Raw genomic sequence first — 21450 nt, 5'->3', positions numbered from 1 at the left:
TGTTCTCGATTACTTCTTCCTTTCTTTCCCTTTTTTTTTTTCTTTTTTATTTTTCCTGGTCTAGATCTTGATTTGATGGGATTGTTTCTAAGACCCAGATGATGGCGTAAAGTGAAAGTTTTGCAAAAAAAAAATCATCACTTTTCTCTGCACCCTCGGGTTCTTTTGTACGTACTCAAGGTGTTATATATGCTGTTCTAATATTATATATATATATATATATATATATATCGAGCAATACTAGGTACAGTACTCAAATGGGGACTGCATGTGCAGGCCTAAGCTATTTAAACTTTAAAATTTTTTAAAATTACAAAATTATCCCTCCTAAAATAATGTTTTCTCTCATTTAATAATGTGTCTACACATACAGTCCCCACTTGAGGACTGCAAATAGAATTTCTCATATATATATATATATATATATATAGATGAAAGTTAGAATCTCGATATAAGAGAGGCAAACATCCTCCATGATGAAACTCAAACACATGCAGGTAAAACTAATCAATTGTAAATGAATATTAATGGGAACATTCCCATTGTGTAAGAGATTTTTTTTTTTTTTTTTTTTATCAATTCCAAGTTATTAATCACATGGAAACGTACGTTGTAAACAGATACAATATATTAGTACTCGAATCCATGATCAGAGGCTATAAATGCGTACAATCCATATGGGTTTAGTGATTATTCTTCACGAGGTCGACTTATTTATTTATCTTATCCTGATCTTAACTACAGTAGCCAGAATAAAAAAATAAAAATAAATGCTTTCTCACAAAAAACAAATTATCAAAAAAATTCGTAAAAATAAACGCATAAATTGATATAATTTAGGACTTGTCTGGATACAGAACCTCATCTTATCTAATTTCAATTAATAATTTCACTATTATTTACAAATTATCTCATCTTAACTCATTATCCAAACGAGAGTTTACAAGACATAAAATTAACGTAATTCAGCAATATGTCTACGTCTAGAGAGTTGCAAAAGATTTTATTGTACTGAAGAATTACAAAATACATTTTGGACAAAATTTCATTGTTCAGAATCCTAGAACTTAATTATTATATTATTCATTAAGTACATATTTATAGTGTCACATGACATAAATTCTTAATTTTTACTTTTCTGTGTTATTCGCTTGAGCGGAGTATTGAGCGCGTCTCAAACGAACTCTCTATGTTAGCTTCACTTGAATTACCTATTGCGCGACCATCAAATGAACTTTCTATCTCGCGCTTCCTATGATCGCAAACTCTCTATCTATACTCCATGGCCCAAGACTCTTTGAAAATCTGCAAAAAAACTATAACACATTATTAATGTCGGGTCAAGTCATCAAATACACACCAACAAACTAGGCTCCACAAACCCAATAATGACCATTAAGTTGACATTAACATTTGAAAGTTTTTTTTTTTTTTTTAGAATTAAGCTTATTTTTGTTTCTTCAGTTCTTTATCACTACAAGGTTCAACACTTTTACCAGCGATTGTGTATCGCTGGCTATACACAACAAATCGCTGGCATATATCTATCCCAGCAATTTTTAAGTCGCTGCAAGATCTCCGGTATTAACGCCCCACTTTAGATCTATTGCAACGGACACCAAAACTCGCCGCCATATAACAATATCCCGGCGAATTTTTTTTCGCTGCTGATTACAAACTAATCGCCGCTAATTCAATATAGGATTCTGTCGTTAAACGCTGCGATAGATTATTCACAGCAATTAATTTTCGCCGCTAAAAATGAAAATATCGCTGCCAAAGATATTTGCCAGCCACTCCACAAAATCGCCGTAATCAAAAAATCGCCGTATAGTTGCATATGGCAGCGATAAATTATCGCCGCTTTTTATTAATAAGCGGCGATTGTTTTATCGCCGCCATATTCTTCATAGTATTTAGCGGCAAATATTAAATTGCTGCTAAATACAAATATGCGGCGAGGTTTCACTCGCTGCAAATTGGTTTCCAAATCGGTAATTATATGGCGGCGATTTAAAATATCACCGCTATAGAATTAGAGGCAGCAAGTTTCCAAGATCGCCGTAATGTACATTCTGCTATATAAATGTATTTGCGGCGAATATTTAATCGCCGGTATATATATTTAATAGCGATTTGTACATCACTGGTTTAGGAGAATTTAAGTGTTAGTTTATAGGGGCGAGTGAAAATTCGCCGGAAAATGCCCTTAATTCGCCGCTAAAACTGAATTCGTGTTTAAATTTCCTGGACTTTATTTTCTTTCTTGGCCTGGTTTTTAGTTGTTCCTAAATGCACCATTCATAATCCAAACTCATTCATTCAAGTTGCTAATCAATATAACATGCAAAATAAATACATAAAGTTCCATCCAAGCCCATCAACAAAATCCAAACTCATATGTATTACAATGGGATGGTGTATTAATGTATTCTCATATACAAACTGAGCTTTTATCCTTAATAATAAATAAGCATAACAATCATCCAAAGGATTAGTACCAAATCATTGGTTGCAGGAAGAATTACACTTGATCAAAAGGATTAGTTCCCTTAGTCTTCTTTTGAGTTGCTGGAGTATTCAGATGAAGTTACTTCAGATGAAGCACTGGATGACGTATCACCGCTGGAGCTAACTCCATTCCTAAAGCTCTTTGATGCTAGTGCAGGGTTTCTTTGTGGATCGTTAGCTGCAGGCACTTGTCCCTCTTCTGCTAATCTTTTAAGAAGATTCATTACCGTGAGAAGGAACTTTGAAGACAAGGTCCCTGTCCCTACCCACCCCACCCAGCAAGCAGAAATTAATACATATGCTGGGTACAGGACTGACCCCTGAGAAGACATAATATTAAGAACAATAATAAGCAATCAATATAGCTAGTTTATAGCGGGACATAGAAATTATTAGACCAGAGCAAAAAGTACAAGAAAGTCTTCCCGACATAAAAAACAGTAGAGCATACAAAAAACACTCACATATGTACCATAACAAGGTCAATAGACCTGGAAAGAAAAACAACTTAAAACAGAAAATCTATGGAGAATCTAGCTAATACTACCGCTCTTTATTATATGATAGATAAAGCCGAAGGAAACTTTTAGAACTGAGCATTACAACAAAAATCTTAAAGACTGAAAAAACTAAAATCAAATATCAATCAACAAACTGCTAAATTCATCACGTCGATTCAACATATTTTCTAATGGAACATCTGAATCAAATTCCGAATTCTTCCAATGAACTAAAAGTAAAAGTCACTTTTTTTTTCCCTGAAAACACCCATATATCTTCTAATATCACTCTCGCACAAAGCATATATTATATGAATTTTCATTAAAGGAGAGACAGAGTTGCTGCCAAGACGATACAAGTTCAATTCTGCAGCAGCAAGACCAAATAGCTTATGTTTTTACTAAACCACTAGTGGCTGATCTTTTTTTCATTCTCAGATCGAGTCTAATGGGATCTTACTGTGCTTGACACCCCATTAGACTCGGGGTGTCGTATTAACCTAAATCAAAATGATGCCCACTCAAAGAATAAGGAGCTGCAACAAATCCCCCTCAGTAGCTCTAGAAGTTTCAAGATCTCTACTCTCTTACTCTCTTGTTTATGTTATAACAAATTTTTATTCCTTTTTAGTCATTACCTGCTATATCATATGCCTATAGAAGATTTCTAAGGCATTATGTAATCGTTGCATTCAATGAAATGAATATTTGGAAAACATTGTATCCCTTTCTATTATTACTCTAATACTATAAATACCCATGAAATGTATATGACCTAAGATGAAAACATACCTCAAATACAAAAGTGTGATCCTTTGTTACATGGAGTACTTCAAGGGCCTTCAAGTAGGGATCTGGATATGGCTTGGCATGGTCACAATCACTCCCGAGAATGACAGCATCGAAAAAATCTGACAGCATTATGGATGATATCATGAGTTCGGCATTTGGTTTTGGTGCATTGGTAACTGCTGCTCGTTTCAAGCCTCGATCTTCAATCCATTTTTTCACTTTATATAGGCCATTCACAGCTTTCAATTGTTCTTCGGCCAATCTATGTTGTTTCATTAAAGAAAGTCTAAGACGTTGAAGCCTTAAAGAAATTGCAAGCAGGGAAATACAAAGAAAGTTCGTTCTAAGCTTTATCATATATAACATGAATATCTAGAAGAATAATGCTACATACAATCGTGAAGTGCGCAACTGTCATATAGTCACTTTGAAAAAGAATGAGGTCTATTATTAAAAATTATTATTTTTTCATGCGGTTCCGTATTTATTCACTTTTTTTAAAATGATTGTACGATGATTACACACTCACGACTGTAACTATCATTTCTCTATCTAGAATGAAGAGAAGCTTTACTCTAACAATTTTAATGTACCTCCGAAAAATGGTTTCCTTATCGTCTGTGGACTTCAAGCCCCTTTGAACATCATCAGGGAAGAGTAACACAACAATATCATCATTATGCTTGCCAGAAATATTCTCCATGTAGAATTCCTCAGTAATTGGAACTCCTCCATTAAAACCAATCTGTACACCACCACAATTTATGTCAATCCTACATAACTATTGTTCATATATATATATATATATATATATATATATTAAATTCATACAAATTATGAGCTTCCCTTGGCTAAGCAACAAGTAAGCTGCCATAAATCCATTTCATCATGGTGGATTTGATTGCTTTTTCCTCACATATTTTAAGTTAAAGATCAAAATGTTTGTCATAATTCATTAGATAAATAAAAGTTATTTCTGGTGTGGAAGAACGTGATCTAAAGAAATGTAGAGACATGAATTAATAGAATTATGAATCAGAAATCTGAGTTTTTTTGAGATTTTATTTTATATTTTTGCTGATAAGGTAGGTAGTGAAAGAAATTCCACCTCTTGAAGCATTTCACGGAAGGCTTGGTAATGGAGTGGATCTGAATCACATAAAGTTCCATCCACATCAAATAGTACTGCTTGAAGGGGGGCAAGTGCAGCAAGAGAACTTTTGCAGCTGGTTCCATGACAAAATTAAGGCAATGAGACAAAGTACTGCAACCAAGTGACATTAAAAAGATGTGGTGCTTTAAAGTTTCAGAGAATATTTGAAAGTGCAGCACATCAAGAGGTCAGTCAATTCATCCCTAAACTGCTCTGCAAGAAACTTAATGTATTAAAGGCTCCTTCTCAAAGGCCCGACCTACAAAACCAGGAAAGGCTCCTCATCTCATGGTTGATATAGAAGCCAAGAGATCATGATGAGTTGGGACACTTTATTCAACCAATTATAAAATGACATTAGCTTGTCAGACTGGGGGCATCTCTCTTTAATTATCTGAAATACACTAGTAGGAAACTTCTTACTAAGAACTGAGTGAAGGATTGAGTTTTGATGTATCAAAAGAGAAAGACAAGATGCATCGACAGAATTCAAGCGACCTGATGCCGTGAACAGAATAGGGAAGCAAAGAGTACTATAGATTTGAACAATAAAGCTTTTTTTCCCATGATTTTCAACAAATCTAACCTTTCGACAGTACCAGAATTTATGTTAAAGAAAACAAAAAACGTAGTGGCTATTAAATATAAGGGAATAAATATAAATGAAATACATATTGCAAAAAAAAATCTAACCTTTCACAGTACCAGAATTTAGTCATTACCTGCTATATCATATGCCTATAGAAGATTTCTAAGGCATTATGTAATCGTTGCATTCAATGAAATGAATATTTGGAAAACATTGTATCCCTTTCTATTAGTACGTACGTACCCTCACACATACACACACACTTATATATTAAGTACTATGTGAGTGTATATGGATATAGAAAAGACCATATTATAGACATGCATGTTCAAGTAAGATAAATATTGAAGTGGATCAATAGATCAGAAGTACTACATACAATAATTTGGGAGGTGAATTGAGGGACTCCATATGGCTTAAGAATGTAATGGGAGGCATGCGTGATTGCAAAAATAATCATCATCTGCAGCTCAAGCTGTGGCAATGAAAACATATTTACTAGAATTTCCAAAGCGACAAAGCTAGTTAAACTACATACATAACTGTAGAGGATCAATGTCATTTTACACGGGAAAAAAATAAAACACAAGTTGTAAGTAAACTTTTACAGAGCAGGGAAAAGGTGTCGGAACTTACTCTCTCTCTAGCCTTAAGCTTCTCTTCCAACACAAGTAATTCCTTCTCCTTCATCTCAAGGAAGCTTCTCAGAGAGTCAGCCTTCTGTGATTCAAATTAACAAAAAAAAAAAAACAGCAATTATGTATAAAACCATCATTGAATTATTCATCGGGTTTGGGAAACCAAGTTGCTAGAAATATATTTAACACTTCACTTGTACAAGTACATTTTATGGTGGATAACTCCAAATGATACTAACCTCATTTGCAGACCATGAGAGATCCAAGAGATCCCCGGTGTAGACATAGATCCAAGATTTATATAAATATATATAATACTATATATATATTTATATATATAGCCCAGTGTCGTATAGAGTAAGTACAAAAACCACCCAAAGGCACAACACGTCGACACCCTTGACTCCTCATGCCTCCCCGGTGTCACAAAAAACCACCCAAAAAATGTGCCCTTTTATGAGAAGCCCCTTATGGGCCGGGGGAATCGTTACACTGAGTCTGTCGAACTGACTCAGTGAACGACGGGAAAGCCCTAAAGAAAGACTGCATCACTTTGTCATTTTGTATCTGATGCTCCCTCAGCTCCCGCATCTCTGTCCTCATTTCATCCAGCTGACTCTTGTAAGCTTCAGCATCCTTCTTATATTGCTCAGCATCCTTCTTATATTGTTCAGCATCTTTCTTGTGCTTTTCAGCCTCAGACATGTATTGTTGCATTTGAACTTTGTCACGTTGTCTACTTGACTCGGGGATGACCATTTCCCCAAGTCCCCGTGCATATCCAGGTCGATGGCCAAGAACCTCCCTAAAGACAGTCGCTGCTGCCTCATCACTACGTTGCTCTGGTCCTAGGCCATCCAACCTACCTTGCATCTCCTTCTGCACATTGAGAAAGCAACGATTATTAACAAATAATCAGCTAGTGCTATATTAATGATTTTACTACCGTATAGAAATTCAACATAGATCCCAACGGCTGTTTCTGCACTACTCACATAAGTACTTTCTGTAGCATCTGTGACAAATGCATTCTTTTTCTTCGACCAACGCGTCTCTTTGTAGAAGTCAACCAAATTCCCATTCTCATTGCGCTGTCATGTGTATGAACCATGTGACATTTGAACAACAAAAGCTATGAGTAACCACCTTTAGTGATAGTAAAGTAATATTGTCACTAAAATCTCCAAGTAAAGTGCATTTTCACTATTCTATTGAAATGAAAAGATTGTTTTCCCTTAGACATACCTTTTGCTCAAGTAATCGGACGAATGATTTACGTCCTGATGTGTGATTAATGGCCTGCTTGTTTCGGTTCTCCCGATTTTGAGCTGAAATTTTCTGTCATACACAATAGGGAACAATTACTTATAATAGACAAACAGATTTTTCACCACAATATTTAGACATATTAAATATATACATATTATATGGTTGTATGTGAGAAAGACTATCTGTACCTTGAAGGCATCGCTGCCCCACCTTTCACACAACTTCACCCATACAATGGGGTCCACCAGACTAGTTCCATTAGCCAACGCTTCTGCGTGGCTTCCATAGGATTCATAAATCTTGTGCAAGTCGTGGTGGAAGGAGTTGAAGCGCTTACGTAAGGCCTTTGTCACAGTCAATCGGTGGTTTTCGCGATCCCAGTCCAACACAAAGTCACTCTACATAAGGCAGCATGCAAACAATCACCAGTTATCTCGTTATTTAGGCGATGATTATACTACATAAACAACACCCCAAACAAGGACAATTAAATTTTTGACTTACCCGAACACGGTCAATGAGCTCCTCTTTAATCGCTGGTGGGACATCCGACCAACGCTTGTAACTCATGTCACAGTATTGTTTCACAATCCACGATACTCGTGTTGTGAACATAGAAGCGTGTTCACAACATGGGGCTGTCTCACCATCGTGGATCTTCAACTGCACTTTCCCGTTCTTCCTTAGCTTGTCAAAGAAAATGCATCTAGATGGCCCACGAGTTCGTCTCCTCTGTTCTTGCGTTCCTTCGGTCTCCATTGGGGCATCTGCAGCTGTATTTTAAGGTACAATATCTTAGTATTTTAAAGTGTAATGTGGAATATTCACACTTAATAACACATACAAACATGCTAATGCTTTCAAAATTAAAGTATTGGAAAAACATGCACCAGTTTGTTCTCCAGTAGGTGATTGTTCCCCAGCAGTATTTGGTTGGGGTTCTTGAATAGGTCCTGGCGTGTGAGTTGGCACAACGCATGGTGGGGGACTTGGGGGCTGTGTTGAGTCATCCGAGGAGGATTGATTACACTCCTCCGTGCTATGATATGAAGATAATTTCGCACCGCGTGGTCGGATGTGACGACCTGAGTATGGGATATAACGCCTTCCACCTCGAAGACCTCGAAGTCTGCCTCCACCTCTTGAACTGGGTCCCGGCTGATTACCTGCACGAGTACAAGTTAATAACATAGTGGGATAAAATTGATGCCCTAATTGATACAAAATAATCTCAATATGCACAGACAGGTTCGTAAACAAGCAAATTTATCTACCATTTTCAGTTACTTTTAGGTAGACTAACCCTTACACTATGAGACTTTAAATAGACAAACGAATAACTGAGAGTCGGCCGTATATATACCTTGATAATGCATAGTGCATCCCAGTTCACACAGCCTCCCGATATTGAACGTAACCTGAAGCAAATTAAATCACATGTTAGATACTATTTAATTTAGGTATAGATGTTGTAAAACTTGAATACTACTCTCAAGATTGTTTGCTACTTGCATAATAAGAAAATATGAGTTTGCATAATAAGTAGTTCGAGCCAGGTAAAATGATTTTCTTCATGGTAGTAAGAAAATAAATCAAAACATATATTTCACCCAAACTCATATTGAACTGTCTATATACACATACCAATTTCAAAGTCAATCTCATATTGTCAGATGTCTATATACACATGGAAATTTCGAACAAGAATTCTAATATCTCAACCTTAAATGAACGAAGTTCCTGGGTTATATTTACAGGTCGCCAGACTCATCAGATGTTGTGTGCCCATCCTCATCTGAATGTTCCCCCTCATTTGTTGATAGGTCCTCTTCATCTGAATATTCCCCCTCACTGGCCGCATTTCCAGACTCAGAAGTGATCATGTCATCATTAATAAAGCCTGTTGAATCTATGCATTGACCAACCGGATCCATGATTTCTCGTGCATCTACATGGCTAGGTAGTATATCAGGCCTATTCAGTTGAGTTGCCACTTGATCTGTGTTATCACACTGCACTGGTTCATAATAATATGATGGCTCATCTTCTTGATCGGCATCAGGAGTACTTGATTCCCCATCAAGTACTTCAAGAACTCTCGGCAGTGGCGGAATGTTGTATACATTCCTATTTGCATAGTTCTGCACAACACCCCAATTCCCTTTCGCCCTTAAATCTCTTATGTAGAAACATTGATCAGCCTGACTCGCCAACACGAATGGTTCATCCTTATACCAAGTCCTGTTCATGTTGACACTAATCATATGGTCATCCACCCGCACCCCTCGTTTTCGATCACCAACGTCAAACCAATCACATTCAAACAGGTACACCCGACGCCACTCCATGTAGCGTAACTCTACAATATTATTAATAACTCCATAGAAGTCCAAATTATTTGTGGCCTCATCACCAGTTACCACCACTCCAGAATTTTGTGTACGACGGCGAAGTTCACGCTGTTTCGTATGAAACCTTTTTCCATTTATTATGCAAGCAGCATATGTTGCAACCCAACGGTCAGGCCCGCAAGCTAACGCGTACAGATCAGCGGACACATCAAGTGTATGCGAGGTACGATGTTCCTGGATCTATATATTTAAAAAAGCAAATTTCATAACGTTTATTTTCGATTAGATCCAAATCATATAAAATGAAAGCTATAGCAGCACATCTTAGATAGGAATGGATAAGAACTTACACGTTGCTTAAACCAAGTTGGGAACTCAGTTTGGTGCGTGCGCTCGATGCAATTTTGGTGTTGCACCTTACATTTCTCGTAGTGTTCCCTGCATTTGGTGCATCGAGGCAAAGCAACATATTGAAGTTAGATGGTATTGGGTTCATAACAAATTGTATAGAATGAAAGATGATTTTTAAGTAGACTCGTTAATGCTTACTCTATATAAGGTCCAATCTCCGCACAATTATTGAGCACGTACCAGATGGCTGCCCTAAATAGTTTATCTTCTAATTGCACGTTCGAAGGCATGCCCAAGGGACGAACTTTCTGGTTGAAAATTTTGAACCCATCCAACGTTTCCTCTTCGTCAGCATCAATGTTGCGGTCCGGTCGACTAAACCTCGTCTCAATATCTTTGAGATACATGGAGCAGAATGTCAAGCATTCGGTGTGAATGTAAGCCTCGGCTATTGAACCTTCTGGGCGGGCTTTATTCTTAACATACCGCTTGAATTTGCCGAGATACCTCTCAAATGGGTACATCCACCTATATTGTACTGGACCCCCAAGTCTGGCCTCACGGGGTAAATGGACAGCTAGGTGGACCATAACATCGAAAAAGGAAGGAGGGAATATCATCTCCAGTTTGCATAGAATGGTGACAACATCAGTTTGGAGTTGGGCCAGGCGGTTGACATCGAGTGTTCGAGCGCACAACTCTTTGAAGAAAGTACCAAGTTCAGTCAAAGCCAAGCCAATGTCACTTCTTAAATACCCCCCAGCAGCAATAGGGAGTAGTCTTTGAAGGAAAACGTGACAGTCATGGCTTTTCAACCCTGAGATTTTGCAGTCACGTCGAGATACACAGTTCGAGATATTGGAAGCGAACCCATCTGGAAATTTGATATCAGACAACCACTCACAAAATTTATTCCTTTGCTCGACGTTTAATGTGTACTGTGCATGTGGCATTGTTACACGATCACCATGCCATATCAAGTGTAATTCTTTTCTATAGCCCAAAAGCTCTAAGTCACGCCTTGAATTGATGTTATCCTTACTTTTCCCTGGACTGTTCATTAAAGTGAATAAGATGTTGTCGGCAATATTCTTCTCAATATGCATAACATCTAAATTATGCCGAAGTCGAACTGTTGACCAATAAGGTAACACGAAGAATATGCTACACTTTGTCCAGTTCAGCTCTTCAGCAGTGCGTTTTTTCTTCCTATGAGATTTGCCAAACTGAACATCCCCAATCATCTGCAATTGATTTTGAATCTCTTCAGGACCAAATTCCCTTGGTGGCATGCGATGATCTTCTCTACCGTTGAACAACCATTTCCTCCTTCTCCATATGTGATCTGGGGGTAAGAAACGACGATGTCCCATGTAACAATGTTTTCGGCCATATTTCAACCAATTAGAGTCTGTGTCTGCATTGCAAGACGGACAAGCCAATTTTCCCTTTGTTGACCAGCCAGACAGATTCCCGTAGGCAGGAAAATCATTGATTGTCCACAATAAGGCAGCATGCAACATAAACGTCTCCTTAGTTGAGGCATCATATGTAGGTACCCCATCTTCCCAAAATTCAAGCAGTTCATCGATCAACGGCTGCAAGTATACATCAATCTCATTCCCTGGTGACCTTGGGCCAGGAATAATCAGAGATGTTATGAAGAATTGGTCTTTCATGCATGACCACGGCGGCAAGTTATAGGGGACAAGGATCACTGGCCAAATGCTATGAGGTTTAGCCAAGTTGTTGAATGGAGTGAAGCCATCACTTGCCAGACCGAGCCTAACATTGCGAGGATCCGAAGCGAACCAGCCATGATCTTCATCAAATTTCTTCCAGCACTCAGAGTCGGCCGGATGTCTCATACAAGTATCTTCTTTCGTCTGTTGCTCTTTGTGCCATCGCATATCACCTGCTATCTTTGAAGACATGAAGAGACGCTGCAATCTCGGTTTCAAAGGAAAGTGACGCAACACTTTTTGAGGTACCGCGCGCTGTCCGTGTGTATTTGGTATCCACCTCGAAGCCTTACATACAGGGCATTCATTAAGAGCTGCATTTTCCTTCCAAAATAAGATGCAGTCATTGGGGCACGCATGGATTTTGTGGTATTTGAAGCCCAAACCGCGCTCCAACGACCTTGACTCCTCATATGATTGTGGCAATAGGGCATCAGGAAAGGCAGACCTCAACAAATCAAGTAGCATGTCAAATGACTTAATTGACCACCCACCGATTGATTTGATGTGTAACAACTTGACAACGAATGACAGTTTTGAAAATTTTGTACACCCATCAAATAACGGACGTCGGGCATCCTCTAGTAGTTGCTTGAAAGATGGTGAATCTACCGTCTCTCGTGGCCTGTTTGCCGCAGGAGTGCTATCTTGGGGCGCATCTATCGATCATCGAAGGTGCCTGCCCGGATGTCATCCAACATATCCTGCATGTCATCTATGTAATCGTCTTCTTGGTTGATATCATCATCAATATCTTCATCACTCACGTTCCATGTTGTATCCTCCTCCCCATGAAATATCCACTGCGTGTAATTTGGGTTGATCCCTTTCATAAACAAATGAGTTTCCACCTCAAATATAGGCAGCCACAGATTGTTAAGGCATGCACGACATGGACACCGGATGCGATCCCTTCCACTTGCATGGTTTCGTGCTTGTGCGAGGAAATATTTAACGCCTTCGGCGTATGCAGGTGATACAAGCCTATCGGGGTCATTCATCCAACTTTTGTCCATCTGAAGCACGATATGGGAGGGGAAGAAAGTTAGTTAAGCATGGACCGTAAACAACTAAGTTCGATGAAAAACTCACCATAGTGCGCATTCACGTTTAGAAGAATGAATAAGAAGTTGTTTGAAGAAGAGAATTGGAGGCACCTAGTTCACTTCATAAAAAGCATATTAGAAGGTGGTTGAGACACTAGGCTTTTAGAGCATGGCGCTAATGGGAGTAACCTTTACGTGGAATTCAGGAAACTCTAATCAAGACTGTGAAGGATGTTATAGAGGTTGCCAGCTTATTTAAAGAGCATATATGTGTGGCACTGTTCAGTTATTGCATACCAAAGGTTAGTGTAATATAGTTTATTTAAAGAGCATATGTGTGTAACAGTTCATTTTTTCAAGGCAATGAACTGTGTTGCTTACTCGTGCCTACAACTTACAAATAAGTTGCTTTCTTGGGATATAGGAAGGTGGTCTAAGCTGTGGTGTTTGCATACACCACTGGAATCATGTAACAAATACTGAATTCAAGATATGGTGTTTGTATAGTACCTCATATGTACTTGGGCAATGCCTATTTACTTGTATTATTAAAAAAAAATTACACTTCTTGAATCAGAAGCATAGCTTTATTATGTTGTCTAAAATTTCCATTTCATTCTTTGAGGTGGGTGAGTTCGGATTTATGTTTTCATCTATGGAAATTACAATTCATCGTAGATAGATGATGTAATATTGTTAAAGCAATTTTCCTAACAAAAGTAAGCAAACAACTATAATTGGTCCGACATTATAGTTGAAGATTATATATAGAAGATAAGAAAAGATAGAAGATTCAAGAAGTAATCAGGTTTTCTTGATATCATCTCAGTTGGGAATTTGTTCGTTTGTGAGGCCATAACACTGACCACTTTTTCTTGTTTGGTCGGCAGAAACTGCTTATCTACCTTATATACTCCATACTGTTTTAGGCAATTCCTTATAATACTTGTCCGATATATATAATCTAAGAAAATACATTGTTTAATCCAAGGATTGAAACATAGATGCATTAAGCAGCACTTAAATGATTATATTCAATTATAGTAATAATTGTTTTTGGGTTTGCATGCAGAATTACTTTTAGTTGACATCTTTTGCATGGTCTTGCTTAAGGATCCTTGAGTACTTTGTTGTTATTTTATATCTACGAACTGTTTTATTAAGTAAAGGAAATTAAATCATAGCACTGACGACTCTAACTCAAATTCAAATTAATTAATTAGCCACACAAGGAAAAATACCTTTACCGGCAAACAACATCACCCAAAACAAAGAACAAACAGCATGTGGAAATTGTTAAGTAGAATACAATTATTATTAGATGGATTATCTAATAATAAACCATATATATTAACCAATCAAAGCTATGTCTAGCATATATAATAACACTAACAACAAAACATCCATATATGTTTTGAGAATTCATGAAATGAAAGGAAGAAGGAATTACGGACGTGTATGGGTATTCGTTACCTTCAATCCCCAATACAAATTGTTTCAGCTCACCCCTAGGTGAAATGGCTAACCAATAAGGCCGTCGGGCTCAACCAAGTGCTTTTCAATCAAAATGACAGCACATCCGTCCTACAATCTGCACCCAAAAATGTAACATAAAGTGTCAGATTAAATCTTAATATATAGAAGAGCCTAACACAAACGAAATCAATAAACAAAAGAAAAATATACAAATAAAAGCAAACAAATATAAGAGTAATGATTTTAATCACAAGCTTAACTGCATCTTCCAACTATATAATTTCAACTAGAAAGCACGTTCCTTACATCCTGTCAACTTAGGGAAAATCAACTAACAAGCACGACATCAAACCATTTAACTTCTATCCATACTTAGCACTAAGCCAAACTTTAAAAGTCCTTATTCCAAGCATCCTAAATAAATAAATAGAGCATAGATACAAAATTGCATGTTTGCTGTCCAATAAAGGCCGTCGGGTTTTGTACATGAAAGATAAATGGATGGAAGCAACAATTGGGTTGAGTTCCTATAAGTTCAATAGTATTTCATGTAGTATTGTATTTTCAATATTTATGTAAGTGTAGTTTCATTTTTTAAAAAATAGCAATTTGAAATAGGATGTCCCGTATACTAGTGCACAAAGTAGGAAAGCTAGTTATAAGCTTGAGATCGGCTCAGACAACGTATTCATTAATACCAAGGGCTAAACAATCCATTCAATGCTTAATGAATAAAATATTCAATTAATGAATAAAACATCAATCAATACTTGAGTTCGATCTAAATCACTCCAATTAATAAAATTACTTTTAGCAAATCTCAACTACATGACACTAAAAGTAACCTTGAAATTGCAACAAACTGCTTTCAATTTAGTATGCGATATACACTTTGTTGGTATTAGAAACATTAATAGCATATATATGCAAGGGGAAGCTAATTGTTGTAGGTATTGGGGCATGGTATCTATTCATTTCCATTAATGAATATTTGCATTTTAGAGTTCAACTCGAGTTGGGAATTTTGAAGCATAGCTGGAAATGAATTTTTATTTGAACTTCATACAGAGATTACGCATTATATGGCTCTTACATCGCTTTAATGATTGCTCTCTACATTTTAGCCCTCAAAATCAAGTCAAGCAAAAGCCACATAAATAAAATGAAGGAAACTTGATGTTTTTAATTTTTTCATATGAAGGTTTAAAAAAAGTAGGATGGGATGAGCTGAAGGGAGGCACTTGTTGAAGGCAAAAGGGGCATACTTAGTATGGTCCTGGAATAAGAGCAGTAAAAAAAAGTTGTATGATGAATACCCCTAAAGAAAGCAATATCGTTAAAACAGTGGAAAATATATTTATTTACAGTTTTCTACCCTGGCAGGAAAAGAGAGAAGGACAGAGTGGGGTTGGTGCGCACGCATGGCCAATAATTAAATGACTAAATATCCCAAGTTACTATGCAAATGTAACTGAGAAGTTTAAGTGTTCAGGAATTTTAATGAAGCACCAATGAAGAACCCAAGTTCACAATATTTTAACTCCATTAAGGGACTTCTTGATTGGCTAGTCATGATATGGTTACTAGTCATGATTGACTCATCTCATATAGGGACTTTGAATCTGGTCTTATATATTAGATCGTATGCAAGGGGAAGCTACACTCAACTGTGCTATTTGACAAATACATAAAGTTCTGCTTAGTGCTTTTAATCTTCTAGTATATACTTTCTATATATATATAGAAAGTATTAGGATATATGGCAGTACTCACGTCTGCATTATAGTCACAAAAGAACTGGCATAAATAGGACTACTCCTCCATATATATAGGACTACATAAAATTATCAATCAATTTCATTTGCTGGCTGTTCAGTGTTGAAACTCCCAACTGGACAGAACCAGCTAGTAACATAATGGAAAATGATTATATAAAACTATGTAAAGTTGGCGTAATACATGATTAAGTCAAAGAACTGGCATAAAGTTACTTTGTATTTAAAGTATTTCTCTATGGAAGAAATCATATTTAGGTGGGAGTCGTGGGACTCATTTGACAATTACTGATCCCCAGTCAAGTGTAGCTCCTTTCCCTTTCAAATTATGGTTCAAACAAATAAAAAAATATATTAGAACTAAAGCATTATGGATGGCACGTATGTGCTCATAAGGCAGAATATGGAAATGGAAAATTTTAGGTATTAGTTGATCAATCAGTGATAGTTGATTCTGTTTATAAGCTAGTAGTACTGCTTCATATATATATGTGTATATATATATATATATAATAAGTTGCGCAAAAAATACGTAATGCATGGACTATATATATATATATAAATATATATATATTATAATGTATAAGTTTAGTACTATGTAAATAATGTAGTTTCCTGTGTTTAATTGAACGTAGTGCGAGATCCCATCATCATCATGATCTCCGTTACATTAATACAATATTGTTTGACAATTAGCTCCAATATGGAAGATAAGATATATAATATATATATATATATATATATATATATATCATTATAACTTAGATGATGTCACGCTCCTCTAAATTTTTTTTCCTTTAATAAATTTTAACTTTAAACAAGATTTTTATTTCTGTTTGATGTATTATATTTTAGTTGATAAATTTAACTCTTTGCTATATATTATTTAGTTTTCATTTAATTAGTAGTTACAAAATTGGCCGGGTGGTGGCTTTATAGACTCAATATTAGAAGTAATAACACAAATATGTTGGGATAAAAGATTCATATATTTGTGTCATTCTTAAAAGTAATAACACAAATAGCCTAGTACAATTTCATTTTGCAAATAAAAGTATATGTTTATAGATCACATACAAAGATAAATGTTTGGTTGATCACAAACAGAAATTACAAATAGTTCTTTTTGCATAGAAACTGAAATACATACCTACTTATATATACACCCTTAATATAAATTTATATAGTTTGCTATGATAAATTAATTAATTGATCAGCTTTTTAAATTGTAAGATAAATTAATCTCTATATGCAAAAAGAACTTGATCGAGTTCCCCAAGGGAAATAATATTTGCCTCAATATATAATTCAAGAAAAGTTAAAGCTTAAAGATTACAAGATGGCTGGTTTTTGTCCCTTGTTTTCAACAGTTTTTCATACAAAGAAATAACTTTGGTTGAGCAAAAGATGCAAATGAAAAATGGGAATGAAATGGACAGCATGCAAGCAAAACAGAGTGCAGTGCAGAATTTTCTGCACTACCATGGACAGCTAGCAACTTTAGTACATTCATGCTCTTAAACATCCCTCATTTAACCACAATCTCAACTACACAACCCAAGCATACTAGATTTGAAGAAAACCTGAGAATTCACATCATTTTTGTGTGAAAGCATAGAACACCCATACAAGAGTAGCTCTTGACAAACCAGAAAATTCTAATCGAACCTACTAGTTTGAATAAAATCATCGGTTGCTTACATAGGCTATTATCTTGAAGAAAAGTGTTAAAAATAATACATTCTCATCTCCACTAGTTTAACACATAGTCATAAAGGGTTAAACATAGTCAAAAAATGATTCAAACTCAATATTTAAAACAGAAGATCTTCTCAATATTAAAAAGAGTAGAAATAAATATCAATATTCAATAAGCCTACATTTAACACTCAAGCATGAGTAAAAGATGACACTGTTTTGAGAAGCCCTAGTCCATTAGCTAGGGATCAGATTCCTCATTAATTACCTCTAACAATAAACTGCATTAAATACGTGCCTGCAGGTTGTGTACATACGTTATTTGTTGTTTAAATGGAGGATATATATGGACTATATCCATATGGAGCCTAGCTAGCTAGCTAGAGGAGTAGTTCATTATACTTAAGCTGCCATCAACCAATATATTCATAATTCTGGCTAAGATGCCTATATATATAAGATCATGTTCATGCTTGCATGATCCACTAAAATTTTTAATCCTTTAAATCCTGAAACCACATGGGGCATAATCACCAGGGAACGATACACAAACCTTTTAGTATAATTCAGGATACTAAAAGGGACCAAACTCCTTGAACAAAGTCTACAATGCTGCATGCCCAGATCGATCTAAGGTCTCTATATAAAGTTGAGAGCATCAGAAAAAAGCAAAATAATTATGGGCCTGATTATTAAAGGCATGGTCTGTATATAGCTGCAAGATGTTTAGTTAATGCCTTGGTTGAGAATATATATATCAAGCAGAACTTTAGAGAAGAAACTAATATATATATAATATGTATATATATATATATGTGATATATATATATGTTCGTGTAAATCTTCTAATAATAGAACACACACATGATATGCATGTGGGTGATCCTTTTTCAATAATGCATCGAAATTAGATTGGTTTAGAAACTTTTTTTCCCCAAAAAAATCCACATGATTCAAGTCTTGAGGAAATACAACTAAGTAAAAATTTTTGTTATTCAAAACATAAATAATAAAACATTTGATTTCTAGACAAAAATGTCTTTTGAAAAGCATACATAATGACCAAGAAAGATCACTAATTTCAAATCCTATAGCCAGATTAGACCCCAAAAATAAGAGAATAAGAAACATTCAAAAAACAAAAACTAAATACAAATACTAAAGAAAATTCCAAATTCAATTTTTGCAAGCATGAACTAGAGCATTACGTGTGAGGAAAGAAGGGAAAAAACAAACAATGAGAATCTTTATAAATGCAAAATAACTAGGAAAAGGCAATGAAAATGCTAATGAGTCACAACGGTCTGTTTGCTTCTAATGAACAATGATTGAGATTAAAATCAAAAGTTATTCAACCTACCATAACTAAGTTTGTACTTCCAACAAGAGAACAAATATGATATGAATTTTGGTGAGCCTTTTGAATGAATGCCTCAAAATTAGTTTGGTTCAGAAAATTTTTTTAAAAAAAGAAATCCACATCATTTAAGTTCGGAGAGAATAAAACCTTGGAAAACTTTTCGGTATTTCATACAGCATAAATAATGCCACATTTGATTTCCAGACAAAAATACTTTTTGAACAAAAAACAAGCTAAAATACTCAATATTTTAGCATCTAGCACATTTATATTTCTTTCTTTCATCATTTTAAACCCCAAGAAAACAGCAATGCAACAGTCAAACTGCCAAACCTTCATTTCCTTCTCATTATCTCTACTTTGATGAAAAGCATACACAAATAGCAAGAAAGATCACTAATTTCAGATCTTACAAATAGCATGAAAGATCACTAATTTCAAAAATAAGAGAATAGGAAACATACAAAGAAGAAAAATAATAAAAAAAACTACAAGAAAATTTCAAGTTTGATTCTTGTGAGCATGAACCTGACTACTGTGTGTGACAGAAAGGAGGAAAACAAACAACGAGAATCTTTAGAACTACAAAACAGCCAGCAAAAAGTTATGAAAACCATAACAAGTTACAACATAGATAAAACACCATCGGCCTATTTCCTTCCAACAAACAATGACTAAAAATAAAATCAAAAGTTATTCAACCTATCATAACCAAGTTTGTGCTTCCAACAACAGAACACACACACGATATGCATTTGAGTGATTCGTTTTCAATAAATGCTTCAAAATTAGTTTCGTTCAGAACCTTTTTTTAAAACAAATCCACATCATTCAAGTCTTAAGAAAATAAAACTAACCAAAAATTTTCAGTATTTAAAACATAAATAATAAAGCATTTGATTTCTAAACAAAAATACCTCTTGAACCAAAAAGAAAAAAGAGCTCAATATTTTAGCATCCAGTACATCTCTATTTCTTTATCTCATCATCTAAAACCCCAAGAAAACAACAATGTAACATTCAAACTAGAAAACATCCATTGCCTTCCCATTAGCTAGCTCCTTCACTTTGTCAAGAAGCATACACAAAGAGCAAGAAACATCACTAATTTCAAATCCTACAGCCAGACCCAAGAAATAACATAATCAAGAAACATTCAAAAAACAAATACAAGATACAAAAACTAAAGAAAATCTCAAGTTCGATCCTCGCAAGCGTGAACCAGAACACTATGTGTGAGGGAAAGGAGAAAAAACAAACAACAGGAAAATTTAGAATGCAATATAGCCACAAAAAAGTAATGAAAATGCCAATGAGTTACACCACAACATAATCGGTGTATTTGCTTTCGATGAATAATGATTGAGAATAAAATCAAAAGTTATCCAAACAACGATAATTAAGTTTGTGCTTCCAACAACAGAACACACACATGATAATTTCAATAAAAGCCTCAACACTAGTTTGGTTCAAAAACTTTTTTTAAAAATCAAATCCACATCATTCAAGTCTTGAGAAAATACAACTGATAAAATTTTTTTACTATTTAGAACATGAATAATAAAACATTTGATTCGTAGACAAAAATACCCTTTGAACAAAACAGAAACCAGAGGTGAATATTTTAGCATCTATCACATTTCTATTTCTTTTTCGCATCATCTAAAATCTCAAGAAAACATCAATGTAACATTCGAAATATGAAATATTCATTCCCTTCGCATTACATCCACTTTCTCGAAAAGCATATACTAAAATCAAGAAAGATCACTAATTTCAAATCCTACACATATACAGTATTCTTACTTGTCCAGAAAAGTCCAAGCTGCTAAACTATTGTTTAATTCCAAAGGCTATCATTATATTCTTATAATGATATATATATATATATATATATATACTTTCTAAATACATATTTATGGAAGTCTTTCTAATATATCATCATCATGCACAATTTTAAGTGTCTAGTATGGTCAGGGCTGTGAGATAGCTTATTTTGGACACCCAAATAACTTGCATGACTTTATAACACTAGCAGCCTAGCTAGAGGGTGTAATTATCAGACCAACAAATCAATTTAATTTATTTCCTGGTTGGACATGTATATAATATATATATATATATGTATCTATGGTGTGCAAATTAAAAATATCACCCCAAAATTACTAACTATTAACGCCCCACATCAACACCTACACA

At 35.3% G+C, this 21450-nt stretch overlaps 1 protein-coding gene across 1 annotated transcript; it reads right to left on the bottom strand.

Moving 5' to 3' along the window:
* Positions 1-2552: 2552 nt before the first annotated feature.
* Positions 2553-7426, bottom strand: LOC108998992. The gene is made up of 10 exons (XM_035688774.1): positions 7388-7426; positions 7179-7274; positions 6736-7062; positions 6182-6265; positions 5679-5694; positions 5543-5591; positions 4912-5029; positions 4397-4548; positions 3804-4065; positions 2553-2831 (listed from the first exon to the last, which is right to left on the bottom strand). The coding sequence occupies exons 1-10, from the start codon at positions 7424-7426 to the stop codon at positions 2553-2555; spliced, it is 1422 nt and encodes a 473-aa protein (XP_035544667.1).
* Positions 7427-21450: the final 14024 nt, after the last annotated feature.

Source organism: Juglans regia, chromosome 3 (assembly GCF_001411555.2).
Source record: "Juglans regia cultivar Chandler chromosome 3, Walnut 2.0, whole genome shotgun sequence".
NCBI classification, from domain to species: Eukaryota; Viridiplantae; Streptophyta; class Magnoliopsida; order Fagales; family Juglandaceae; genus Juglans; species Juglans regia.
The sequence above is the reverse complement of the archived record's forward strand: the minus strand, read 5'-3'. Positions and strand labels throughout refer to the sequence as shown.